At 39.8% G+C, this 13,882-nt stretch overlaps 1 protein-coding gene across 1 annotated transcript in view; it reads left to right on the plus strand.

Moving 5' to 3' along the window:
* Positions 1-13,882, plus strand: part of LOC109637326 (ly6/PLAUR domain-containing protein 1) — an 18,801-nt gene continuing 4,919 nt past the window's right edge. Inside the window, exons 1-2 of the mRNA XM_020099604.2 lie at positions 1-252; positions 1,347-1,478. Of these exons, the coding sequence (XP_019955163.1) occupies positions 129-252; positions 1,347-1,478 (256 nt within the window). The 5' untranslated portion in view covers positions 1-128. The remainder of the gene's footprint in view (positions 253-1,346; positions 1,479-13,882) is intronic.

Below are 13,882 nucleotides of genomic sequence, written 5' to 3' on the forward strand. Positions count from 1 at the left end.
AGCATCACAGTCACACTTGTGGTGCACATGCACGTGCATGTGTGAGCACTCGTGTGTGCGTGCACAGCGGTGGATAAGACGTGTGTTGCGTCGCAGGAGGTGTCAGGCTCTCAGAGCCCGGCTGCCAGATGCTCCGTCCCTGCGCCTCAGAGCTGCTGAACATCGTCTCTCATGGTTGTACTCAGAGTTTCTCTCAGCGCACGATGCGGCTTATCACCGTCTCAACTTTGCTCCTGTTCTTCTCCGGCTCAGGTACGGTGCCACGGCTCCTCTTCCTCATCTCTTCACTGGGTTTCAAGCGTTTCTTTAGGTTGTCTACTTAAAGCCAAACTTCCAGAGCAGCTTATTCCTGGAGATGGGGCGCAGGGACTTGAGAAAGGGAGGTGTTCAATTTTGGTCCATGGTAAACTGGGAAACGCAGCGCGCACAGTTTGGATAATGCGCGCTAATCTACCTGTATCCTTCTTTCTGTTCTGTAGCCTATTCTGATTTGGGCTCGTCGTTATGATGATGGGGAATGAATTTTTTGGGCGGATATTGATTTGAATAGCGGGTCCCACCACCACACTCCTTATATACATATTTAACTAAGAGACTTTAGTCTCCGAAATTCAGCTGGCACTGCGCTCCCGCGCGTCTGGCTACAGCAAACCAGGTGAGATTGGAGCTCAGCTTGGCTGCTCATTCAAGTATGACGCCTCCACATAAATAATACTTCTTCTCAGTCTAATATCATGGTGCGTTTTCAAATAAGATCTTCATACACATTTTTAGTATCAAAAGTAAAAAATACCACTTATGCAACAGTTATCATTATTATTATTGTTGTTGTTGTTGTTATAATAGTTATAATAATTATTATTATCTCAATATTAACTCAATGTTGTTTTTCTTTTTTAAGCTGCTCATATCTTTTGGATATAAATTGTAATCTGCACTCTAGTTGTCAGTGAAGTTCTTCCTGAAACGCAGTGGCTCTCTTGTAACCTGTTTATGTATCTGATTGCATTTGTTCCTAAGATAATAATAAGTAATTAACAAGTCAGTGTTATAGGGATCATAATTAAATATTAACATATTTATTATTATCAAGGGAAGACATGATGAAAAGCTGCAAATACATGCTGGTATGATACATGGGTCACTAGCCACTCGAACACTGCTTAATAGTTGGCATCAGTTTCAAATGGTCAGAGAAGAAAAGAGTCACCGCAATTAAAACCAATTTTGCATTTACATTTATGATACTAGAGAAAATAAATAGTGTGTACATAAAAAAATGTCGATTGGTGGTGGAAGCAATACAACCAGTTTATTAATGTAGAGATTCAAAAATGTGTTTGCAGGGCTGGCTCTGCAGATTCAGTGCTACCAGTGTGAGGAGATGACACACGACTGCTCCACCCCAGAATTCATCGTCAACTGCACCGTGAACGTGCAGGACATGTGCCAGAAGGAGGTTCTGGTGAAGGATGATGGTGAGTTGCATCTTGAGTTCAGTTTTCCACCTCTGTGTTTTTTAAACATGCTTATTCTTCTGTTAATAAATTGGAAATCAGAACGGGTTACTGTGAAATCTGGATGGACTGGCTTCAAAAGCCAGTCCAATAGATTATGTTTTGGTTGTGACACAGAGCAGCTCTCTCAACATTAATTATTGAAATCAATTTAGCCTAAAATCTAGGTGATAGAAGTTATGTCGTTAGTTGGAAACAAATCTTTGCTGTACTTGAAACATCCTCTTGTTGGTCACGACCAGGATCAGTGTGTTTGTACTGTAGGCAGTTATATATTTTTTAATCATTAGAAATGTTGTCAACAAATAGGTGTTTTGAAATAACATTTGTGCGGCTGTTTATGCTGCTGGCATGTTTGAAGTTTACTTTAACACAAGGACAACTCAAAGAAAGAGAGCACAGTCAGCCCGAAGCAAGGATTTTGCTGCAAGCAGAAATCAAACTGTTCTGTGGTCAGCAGAGACAAGGGGCCCTTAAGAGCTCTATAACTATCAGTGAAGGATGAAAGACTAAGCTGCAGGTCAGCATTTGAAATAGCTGTTATAGATATAAACTATTCTATTTCCATCTGTGTAGTGCATGGGTTAGTTTCATGCCGTGCATACACAGACAGTCGTCTGCATTTCTGTGAACTTGTCTTTCCAAAAATCTGATATATGATAGATTGTGTGATATTAGCTGGGTGCTGAGATTTAGTTTGCAACCATATGTTTTTATGTGCATCTATAATATTTGCATAAAAAAGCTGTGTGGACGCTCAAGAAATGAAAGCAATGTGCACATATTACTCACCTGAGGTTGTCAGTGCAATCCATTTAAACTGGTGAAAAAGCTGCCAGACTAACAGAACACTGAGGCTGAGACTGCTTGAGGTCTCTGTCTGCTTCCATGCAGACTCTAGTGCATCTGTGCTGGCGGCTGGAAACACCATGTTTACAATTTGTCCGTCACAGCAAATGGTAAATGGTCTGTATTTTTATGCGCAGTTTGTACCATTTCCCCCTTCACACACACATTTATGCATCTATGTGCAGCACTTTCTCTATGAGAAGGCGTAAGTTTGGGGTTCAATGTCAACTTCGCTGTGAGATAATACTGTTTTGCAAAACACTTTTCTGACCATTATCAATCCCATAACTCAAAACAAAGGAGAGATTATGATGGCGAGGAGACAGTTCTGGTTTTTGGCTTAAAAAGAAAATTTACAAGCCGCAGTATTTGGTGACAGTAGATGTGGGATTTTAGCATCAATTAAAAACCTAAGCTTCTACTGTTCTGGAAGCAATCTTATAATAATTTGGTAACTATGGTAGCACACATGCTCGTCAGCGTGTGGACGCAAGGATTTTCGCAAAATCAACTGCTACATCCAGTAGCTTAAAAAGCTAGTCGCTTAAAAAGACAAAACAATCCCACTGTAATAACCCCAGAACGTTCCTGTTTGTCAATACTGCTCATGATGAGTTATGTCTTTGTCAGCTCCATGTGCCTCAAGGGAACATGTTTATACACCTAAGATGCATCGAAGTATTGCATGACCGGCTGTCTGTCAGTGGAATTTATTTTATCCACATGGGTCCTGATGATGCAGGATAACTTCACTAGGCTGTCCATTCAGCGAGTCAGCTGTCCATCTGTTTGACTTCTTGTCTACTCCTTTGGTTAATTCGTAAAAATATAACATGAACATGAACCAGACCAGAGTTAAAGCTAAAAAAAACAGATTTTCTTTCCTGCTTGGTGTGGATTTAATGCATCCAACTCGCTTAAATGTCACTGAAGCATTCATGGCACTGAAGACACAAAACCTCACGTCTGTTCTGCAATGAGGAATTGAAAACATGAAACAGATATAAATGTTATATTAACCTATAAGCAGGATATCATTTCCATTGGTGTGTGTGTGTGACTATTTTGACAAAATAACACATTTAGGGAACTTTTGGGGAATATTGCGATGGTGTCTCCAGATGATTAACTTTTGGAGCTGATCAGTCATGGAGGTGCAGGAAGGGAAGAGACACAATGTTCTCACAGAGCAAGGCTGGTGTTAGGCCGACATCTGTCTGCTTGTTGTGTGAACATGCACAGCCAAAGCATACCTGCTGAGTTTGTGCTGAATTCTGCCCACCTGCTGAGGATGGTAAATCTTCATGAATGTTTTAATGGGCCTCTGCCAGGGGTGGGATTTCTCTCTGTGCTGCCAATCGAGAGAGAAAGAAAGAGCGAGAGAGTCACTGTGGGGCGCTGCACACAGCTCTCCAATGATGTAACAGTGCAAAACACTAAGTTAGATATTGTTTATGTTTTCTAAACGAATTACAAATCATTATGAAACTGTGGAGGGACAAACTGAGCATGTATATAGGCTACAGCAGCCTATAAATGATGTGAGCAAACAGGTAGGCATCACCCCTCCGATGCTTTTCGTTCCATTATGTTTTTCACATAGTCTTGATTGTTTGAGATGTGACTGGAGCTCCTTTAATTGTGTCACCTTCAAGGGCCTTTTTTTCTGAAAAGCTTTTGTTAGTGGTGCATTTAGATAACAAAAACCACAACAATATAACCAGTGCCACAGTTGCTGTTAATGATGATTCACATATCATGTTAGCCTCAATATACTTAAATTGTCATATTAACATTGTTACCCATGACTATATGTTATGTTAAAGGGGTCACAAGAGAAATGCTCGACTTAAGTAAAATACTGGAAGTTAAGAAAGACTGTGTGTGTGTGTGTGTAAGTGTGTCCAAAGGTCTCCTGCTTTCCTGTTTATTCCTATCGACTGCGGTCGATGTGCCAATACATTCCATTGTTCCTATTTTGGCGAAAACAACCTCTGTTTGCGTAATTTGCCGATATCGCTGCGTCATTGCGCCCCAGACGGTTCGGCTCCATGCAAACACAATATTCTCATTCGAATCTCCCATTTCCCAAGTCGGTCCTTGGCCAGCACTCTAAGCCTTGTGTAACTGACCCTATCTGGATCTCCAGTACAGAGTAATAATACATTATCTGCCTCTACAGCTGAAGGTCCTCATATAGAGCGTTTTCTGTCAGCTCTTTGCTTTGGTTTTTACAATCCACAGCTTCAGTGTTACTACTCTCAACCTTATGAGTGAGGAGCTCTGACAAATACTGTTTGGTACCAGTGCAGCATCATGCAACAGAGAAACAAAGTTAATTACTAGCTGGTGAACATAATGGAGCATTTGGCAGCTGTAGTTTGCAAACAGCAAAACTGGTGGCTGATTTCCATGTTTTTGTTCATGCTGGTCTCAGTGTCAGACCGTCAAGCCAAACTGGAAGAGTTTTTACAAACACCTGTGTTTTCCTGCCATGAAAAGTCAAAATGTTTTTAACCCTTTCTTCGTTGGTTGGGATATAACAACCTTTTTGGTTCTTCTGTGTTACAAAAATTTCTTCCCCTGAATTTAAAAACGAAAAACGTCCCTAAATAAAAATCTGGAACTGTTTATTTATCTATATCAGTCAATCTATCTAGAAAAATATATAACAATAAAAAAAAAAAAAAGCTATAGAATCTGGAAAAAAAAGTCCGAAATCACCCACTCATTCTCTAACCCTCTCTCCTCTGTCTCTCTCTCCCCTCTTTTTCACCCATCTCTCCTCTCCACCTGATTTTTTACTGCTCACCCCAGCCGGTTGAGGCAGACGGCCGCCTACATTGATTCTGGTTCTAGAAGTTTCTTCCAGTTAATGACAGAGTTTTTTCTCTTTGTCTCCACAGTTGCCAAAGTGCTTCCTCATTGTGAGAACTGTTGGGTTTCTCTACTACTTCACTATATAGACTTTGCAGATTATGCAGAGTACTATAGAGTGATTTCATCTGCAAAAGATAAAGAGCTTTCGGACAGTACTCAGTGCATTTTCCGTAATTGTCTCAGGGTTATACCGCAACTATTTTTCACTTTGTATGAATGCTTGTTTGCTACAGTTTGTCCTTTGATGTGCTGCTTTATATTCCTGTGACAGGTCGGGCTGTTCCTGCTTTCTCTCTCCTCCACCGCAAGTGCAATGCATGATGGTATTGCACGGTTACTGACTATCGTTAGACATGTCACTATGTATTGTGAGAACCAATGAGTGCACTAAATAGGGTAAAGACATTTTCACTAATCATTCAGACAGCACTCAGTGATTGACTCTTGACCTCAATACTGTAGATTTAAAGATACAAACACAGCTATCAGGTGGGTTCATCAGAATGAGAAGACACCCACAACCACTCTGATCAGATGATAGGAAACCTATGTTGGCAGTACTTGTGTGTTTTCCTTAGCTTTTGTGTCGCTGTTTGGACCTTCAATCACAAATGATAATCCGTTTTTTCTGTGTCTAAACCAAATAATTCATCTCACTCACTGTGTCTTACATGTTACACATTTTCTAGACTGTATAGTTATAAGCATTTATCTAATCTGGCTGTATGAATCAGATTAAAGTGTTCCATCTATCTGCTCGGTTGTTCACAGCTTTGTTGCACATGTTTTTCAGCTGCTGTCTTTTCACATCCTCTCAGGTTAAGATTGCCTTGGTTTTGTGCACATAACTTCATCTTCTTTAGTAAATATTCATAACCTGTAGTTTTGGAATATTTTTCTCTGAAAAGCTGCACAAAACCTTTGATTTTGTTCTTGTTGTGTTCAGACTCATAAGTTTGGGTTATGCAGCAGCCGTTGAGTTCGCAGGATTTTATGAGTTTTGCAGTTTATTGTTGCCTTTTTCAGTGATGAATAATGTGTCTGTTTTACCATGCCTATGTGCTATAGGGTTAAGAACCCAGACACAAAAGCTCACTCCTTCTGCCTGAGGTCTGCTTGGTTTTTTTACACCCAACACAAATTGGTGACCATTTTTATTGCCTCTCCCCACTGCTGATGAGCAAAAGCAATAAGCTCTTGTCTTTAGAAATGTGCTTGCCAATCCAAAAGGGCCGACATTGCGCACCATAGAGTCGACAGTTCTTAATAAGAAAATTTCTGCCTGAATGCTCATGTACATCCCAGCCTTTATCTCCCAGTGTTATCATTGTTGCTGCTCTACATGAAAAAAGGGATTTGAATGACCGCACCTTATCGCTATTTGAAATGCAGTGGAAACGTTCGTAGATTCACCGCCATCGCTGCGCAATTTGCTTCAGTGATAAGAATAAAAATCATCAAGGCTGTTCAAGTCTTCCTAAGTGTACTTGCCAAATTATTGCTTGAATGAGCCTGTGACTTGGCATGTTGTTCTACGAAACAGATGAAGGAGCTGCAGAAGCACTGAAGTACACCCTCAACTGAGCTATTTTCTGTCCACCTAGCCAAAAGATTAGCCCTTTTGAATCTAGAGGGTGTTATACAATACATCTGCATTTATCCCTGTCCACTGAAGGAGGAGGGTGGCTTGCAGAATATCGAAGCATCATTCAAGAGCAGACGTCCTTTGTCAAACCACATACACACTCTCAGAGGTTGGCTGTTTTTTCTGATGGGCAACATTAGATTTGAAGATACAGATAGTCGAGGCAGATGACCGCCCACCGAGTCTGGTTCTAGAGGTTTCTCTCTGTTAATGACGGAGTTTTTCTCTCCACAGTCGCCAAAGTGCTGCTCATCGTGGGAACTGTCGGGTTTCTCTGTATTAATAAGATTTTAAGGTCTTGACCTTGAGATAATGTATATTATGATTTGGCGCTATACAAATAAAATTGAATTGAATAGATGAGTTATTCTATTACACTGCAAAATCTAACAAGTTGATAGTTCTTAAAAAAGGTGAGTAAACAAGTTATGTTTACTTTATAGCTCCCTTTTCATTTCAATTAAAACTTTCTATTTACTTTATTTTTTCAAATAGTTTGAACCTAAATTGGTAAGTAAATTAGAATTAAGCAAGTCTGACCTAGCTTGATAAATGTGTTTACACAGTCTAATAACTGGAAAGAAAGTTAGCTTGAAAATGATCCATAATGACTTGCCAGTACAATACAGATCCAGATCAAGTATGAGTATGAGGTGAGATTTGATAAGCAAGTGTGCTTTTAACTTAATTAAGATTGTTTCTGTCTTTAAAAGTTTCACATAGTGCAGTGAAGCCCAGTTAAATAGCCACTAAACACACAACCTACTGAATAAAGTTACCATGTGTGCAGGAGAGCCAACAAGAAACCAAAGCAACTTGCTGCTATGCAGACTGGAAAGGTTAATGCAGGTTTGTGCTCCGTCAGTATCTGAGCCTCAAATACTGAGTCTTGCAGTGCGAGTGAAGTACAATTTCATTGGACGCGCTTGATTGTCAGCTGCTAGTTAGTTGTATGTTTTGTACACTTTAATAATGTTGAGTGAAGATACAAATGCTTGGTAGTTTAAAAAAAATGTAACTCCAGCTTTGGCAAGTTTCATGGATCACAATTTATTTGCCCCTCAGGTTTTTCAAAACCTTCACCTAAAGAATCTATGACAAATCTCTACACACACCACCTACAATATGGTAGAGAAGTGAAGAAAAACACATAGTATAAGGTTGACAAATAACTCGACAACACTCTAACTCCTTGTGCAGCAAGAGCAAAGAAATCTGAAAATCTTCATACTGTGAGCAGAACTTCCCACAGTTCCTGGCATTATTAATACATGTTTGATATTATACAGAGGGGTTTCTCTAGATTAGCTTCTTGTCACTGGGGTGTGCATAAATTTGGCACTTTGTCCTCACCCTGAAGATGTATTATCCCCACAGTATCCGCAGAGACTGCACACCAGGAGGAGCAGTGGTGACAAGACAAATACGTGTGATTATCAGCAAAATCACATAATAGTGGCTGATGTGTTGCAGGTGAAGCTGATAGAAGTTGGCACACAGCTTCTCCCTGGCTGTGCAGAAAATGATGTTGTTTTGTGAAGTCCTCTCTGAGATACAGACAGAAGAGTGAATGTGGTGTAGGGGCCTGGAGCTGGATTTCACCCCCCGCTGAATCTCATATATTAACTGATTGTTCAGGCATCAATGCTGTTTGAAGGAGACTCAGTCAAATGTCTTCAATTAAAGACATGAGGATGCAGTCAGGAGCAGAGCAGAACAGTTTACAACTGCTCCTATCAAGATGTGATGAGGTCTTTTTATTGACAATGTTGATGTGATTCTTAAACTTTCTCCGGGTCGGAGTTGTCACGTGCTTATGGCCTGAGGCAGGATGAGACAGTCCTGAGAGCCTACAGTTCAGGTCAGTACAAAATGCTGAAACTGAAACTGAAAATCTGAAATAATACACAGTCCCTGAGCATGTTCTGTTTATGTAACCATCCAACCCCACCTGGTAGAAGACTGACTGTCCTGGCCACACTGCTGAGGACACCACAGAGCAGCACAGAGCAGAGGAGAGACAAGCAGCAACATTCTTGTCTCTCTGATTTAATGTCTTATCTAAATTAGCTTTTGCAATTTGCAAGAGCTAATTTACTGTATCAGGAAGAGGGAAATGAGAATGTGGTTAGTCACAGTAGTTAACATTGTTCTTGTTAAACAGAGAGACTGTACATGACTGCTAAAGTGTCATTTTAAATGCCGGAGCTTGATTGCTGAGAAGGGTTTGATGGACTTTATGTTGTACTGATGCTTCTTAACATTAAATTAAACATTCGTCCATCATTTATCCTTTGAGGGGGTTGTTGTGTTCACAGGGTCGGCATATTTGGCAAGAGGTGGGGTACTCACCATACTCTATGGGCAAGTTAGAGTCACCAGTCAACCTAACTGCATTTCAGTCAGTAACTCTTTGTCAGAGTTTAACCATTCATTGCCTAAATGGAAATACAGTTATACTTGGCGCTGATTGCTCCATTCCTTGGATGTTCCCTGGATTAGCCGAGCAGCATGCTAGGATGAGCAGGGAACATGTGCAGAACCCTAGGTGGGCGTAAGGTGGAGACAGAGATGGAAGCCGTGTATTCACCGAGACCATGTTTGGACTTGCGCATGCGTGGCAGTGTAGCTGAGCAGGGATCAGTGAGGAGGAGGTTGTATTTAATGCTTAATGAGAGGACGGGCTGTGATTGGTAGGTGACTTACCAGCACCTGTGCACCTATTGAGCTGATGATTATGATAGCTGAGCCAATGACTCTGTGTAATACATGAACTAACGCAATGCTTCATGTCTTTGGACTGTGGGAGGAAGCTGGATTACCTGGAGAAAACTCACACAGACATGAGGAAAACATACAAACTCCATATCGGAAGACAGAACAGGGATTCAAATCAATAACCATCTTTCCGTGAGGTGACAGAATGAACCACAGCACCACCATGCCACCATAACAACATACAAATATATTCTAAGGTATAATTTACAGCTCACTGACTTCTTGTGGTTAAAGTGGTTGACGATCTGCACCTGAAACAACAACCAGCAGTGAAACACAGGCAAGCACTGTAGTCAGTAAAGCCCACAGACTCTAAATATCTATGATGTGTCTTCACTTTCTCCCACTGCATAAAAATAAATTGAAAATATGCTGGATACTGCTGCTACCATCTTTCTCTAGCTTTCATATGAACACTGTAAAGTGAGCAGACTGACAGCAGCACTAACCCTGCATGCCCGCTGCCCTGGGAGAGTCCTTTTAGCTGTCTCTTTGTCTACGTAGACTTATATAGCACACACATGAATGAAAAGGTGGGAATGAATTTCATCTTCAGTCTTTCCAACACTCAATGTGGTAAATGTCAACCTCTCTAGAAAAAGACATCTGGATCTAAAGAGACAATATTTGTTGAATGAAGCTCTAAAAAAGATATTTTGGATTAATACATCCACAAGTGTTTATAGGACTGCACAGAACTTGTTAACTTTTATCTCTTGATGAAATTCTCTTTTTTATCTCTAAAATACCTGCTATCTGTTTTATTGTCTCCACTGACCATTTATCTGGATGACATCTTTATGCTGGCTCATATAACAACTGCAATCTAATTTCCCTGCCTAGTCAAGTTTGATTTAGATAGATAATAAACTGAATGGGGGTGATCCCCCCCCATCCTGCCCCCCACCCCCAACCTTTGTATATCCTGCCAGTGAGTCCTTCTTTTTATTCATTAATGCTACTTAACCAAAAGACAAAATAAATAAAGTAAAAGTGAAGTGCTGCAACATGAGCCCGTAGTGCAAACAAGAATACAATCAGTGATGGACTAACACTGTTGTGCGGGAATAGCCCATTCATGTAATGCAAAGTGTGCCATTTTGAATTTTGAGTATTGAAGTGTGATAGTAATGTCTGGCAAAGTAGCGCTATCCATGGTCCTGAAATGAGGATTTCATTCTGGCATGTTAACCTTTTGTTTTGTCGAGTTTGTTCTCAGTCCCCTGCTTGTCCACATAAGGAAAGAGTGAAACTAGGGGACTAGCAACTTGATTAGTTAATTATAAAAAGGGGATTAGAAAATACTTACAAATACAGTTGTTAAGGTCAAGTTAGTTAATAGTTAATAGTAGGAAGAGTAGTTAATAGTAATAGTAAAAAAGATAATAGTTAGTAGATAAATGTTAGGGTCACCATGGCTTGTGATTTATTTTCATGATTAACTGTTTTTCACTAACATGTCTGATCAAAGGGTTTCTAACACTTGGACATATTGGACTAAGTAATGCTGATTGCCATTAGACTAAAGTTCTCTCAGGGCTTAAAGCTGATAAGAAAATTCAAGCTTTTTCCCATAAATTAACTCAATAGAATAATTGAGATTGAAGTGCTGAATCTTAGAATCCCCATGCACACATGAAATGAAATCTCCCCCAAGCACTTTAGACTTTTTAAATTGAGTGTTTCCCTCTTCCCTTCTGTCTGAGCTTCATTTGATGATATTTGTTCAGCACCACAAATTGGCACCTTGCTCATAACTAGGGCATATGGAATTTAATCACCTCATATTTGAGTGAATGTGTTTGTTTGTCCAAATTTTAATTAGAAAAGTTTCCCGTGAAATTAAAATCAAATTACATTTTATATATAGCGCCAAATCGTAATATACATTCATAATATATGTTATGTCAAGGTTCTTATATAGTAAGGTCAACAATTCCAACTATGAACAAACACTTTATTTTTCCCATCTAATGGATTGAATGAATGAATTTTGAAGAAACCTGAAGCTAATTACATCACATTTCATCTTACGTTTAAAAACTACCTTTACACCTTCAGACTTTGTTGCAACAGATGAGAGTTGCTATAGGGTGGTTAAACTTTGTGCAAGGTATTTATCAACAACAAATGGAACAACATTGTGATTATGTATGTTGCAAGAGTCTCTGGAAAAGGAGAAATAAAAAAACACTGGAAACGTGTACATTTGTACATTTTAAGCCCAGCAACAGACTTTGGTAAAAGCTTGTTCACCTTAAGTACAAAACACCAATACACAACTGATGTGGTTTGTACTGTCCAATGTATTGAGGACTGCTCAGACCTATACATTGGACAAACAGATGGCATAACATAGTAGAGCCAGTTGCTCAGGCCAGGCCTCAGCAGTTGACTTACTCTTCAAGGAAGAGGGCCACTATTTTCAGGAGGTATTTTTTGCCAGAGAAAACAGATGGTCTTTCCAGGTTGACACAAATGGCTTCTTTCACTCTTCTTTCAAACCATTAGTTAATAGAGGTGGTGGGTTACAATGCAGTCCTAAATTATCTCCCCAGACAGCACAGCACCCATCACTGCCCCACACCCAGACTCTCCAGAGTTCCTGCTGACTTAATACTAGGGCGCCCGTTGCAGAAAGTCCACAGAACCTCTGGAGTCTCTCACTCAGGCAGCTTAAGACTTACAGGTATCAACAGCCATTCACACCTTGACTCAGAGGACCAGATACCACTAGCTGGTGGGGGTTTCATCAACCTGCCTGTTAAACTCTCAGCATAGGTACAGACCCTTAAAAGTGAAATATCAAAACCTCCCATTGAGAACTTAAGAAGCCTTTTGGATGAAAGGTGAAACATCTTCAAAATCAAAGCAAGTTCAGTTGCCTGTGTTCACCTGTACAACCTTTGACGATACCACGACCTGAATAACTGAGAATCTTCTCATATAAGATGGTTAAACTCTTCAGTGGCCACCTTGCACAGCAAATCTTTTTTTTATTGCCCAACATTTCTTATATGGTGGTTCTCTTATGAGGAATGTTAAACTAAGAAAGATTAAAACATCACAGAACACTACATTAAACAAAGGGGAGTGAACAGCCATGTTACCATTCAATATTTCTGACAAATCCTCAGCTGGATTACTAACTCAAAAAACTGAGGTCTCAAGTTATCCAACGGGGGCAGCACCACTGATTATACGACCCAATTACATCACTGTCAACATCCTTTTGTTTAACAGTGGATCCATATTGTAACAGATCAGAATACATTCACCAGGTCTACAGCAGCTTAAGGTAATAAAACATGTAAAGCTGAGACGAGCCCTCTCCTGACGTTACAGTCTCGAAGTAAGAAAAATAAAAATGATTAAAATAAGTGTAGGTACTCATATCACCTGCAAGTGGTAAAAAAGGTGCAAAATTGAAGTAGCAGGCCTGTTTTGTATTGAACAGTCAAATTTGTAGTCTGTCACCAACACTTCACCACACACAATTTTACAACAGCCTGTGTACTTGGTCCTTGTTATTTTCCAATTACTCCTTAAAATAAAAGCCAACATATTTATAACCCCTTTACAATCACTTGATTTTCTTACTTACGGTTGTTCCATATATTTTTCTTCTTGAATTATCTTCATAGCAACAACAGCCATTTTAAGGTTTGAGCAGAGACTGACTTAGATCCTCTGATCTGTCTGTCCGACAGCTCGTGTGACAGAAGATGGAACATTTTCTTCTCTGTAAGATTCCACACTGATATTTGCAGTTTCTAATACTCGGGAGGAATCACAGTGTGAATGAACATGCAGGTCTGTTGCTACACCTGCATCTTCTGCGCTCAGGCGGAGAGAGGAGTGAACATTACAAGGGTAATGGGGTTTCTTTGAAGTAAAATGTCAGCAAAATGTTAAATCTTCCCTCCAGTAATCTTCAATGCAAAAAAAAACTGACATGATCCAATAAGCATCTCAAGTAAATTAATGCTTTATAGTGCAAAATAGAGATAAAATGATATTAACGATGAAAACGGTCACAGCTGAGGACCTCCTCTTGAATTCCCAGTCCATCTAACCAAACATCATTGTGATGCAGATAAGAACTGGAGAAGATGAGTCAACCTCTCTGAGATTGATGCTTTTCAGAGGAGATTTAAAAAAAAGGAATGCTGTCACTGAAAATGCTTTATAAGTTTAGTTTTTGAAAGTTTTT

Source organism: Paralichthys olivaceus, chromosome 10 (genome assembly GCF_024713975.1).
Source record: "Paralichthys olivaceus isolate ysfri-2021 chromosome 10, ASM2471397v2, whole genome shotgun sequence".
Classification (NCBI taxonomy): Eukaryota; Metazoa; Chordata; class Actinopteri; order Pleuronectiformes; family Paralichthyidae; genus Paralichthys; species Paralichthys olivaceus.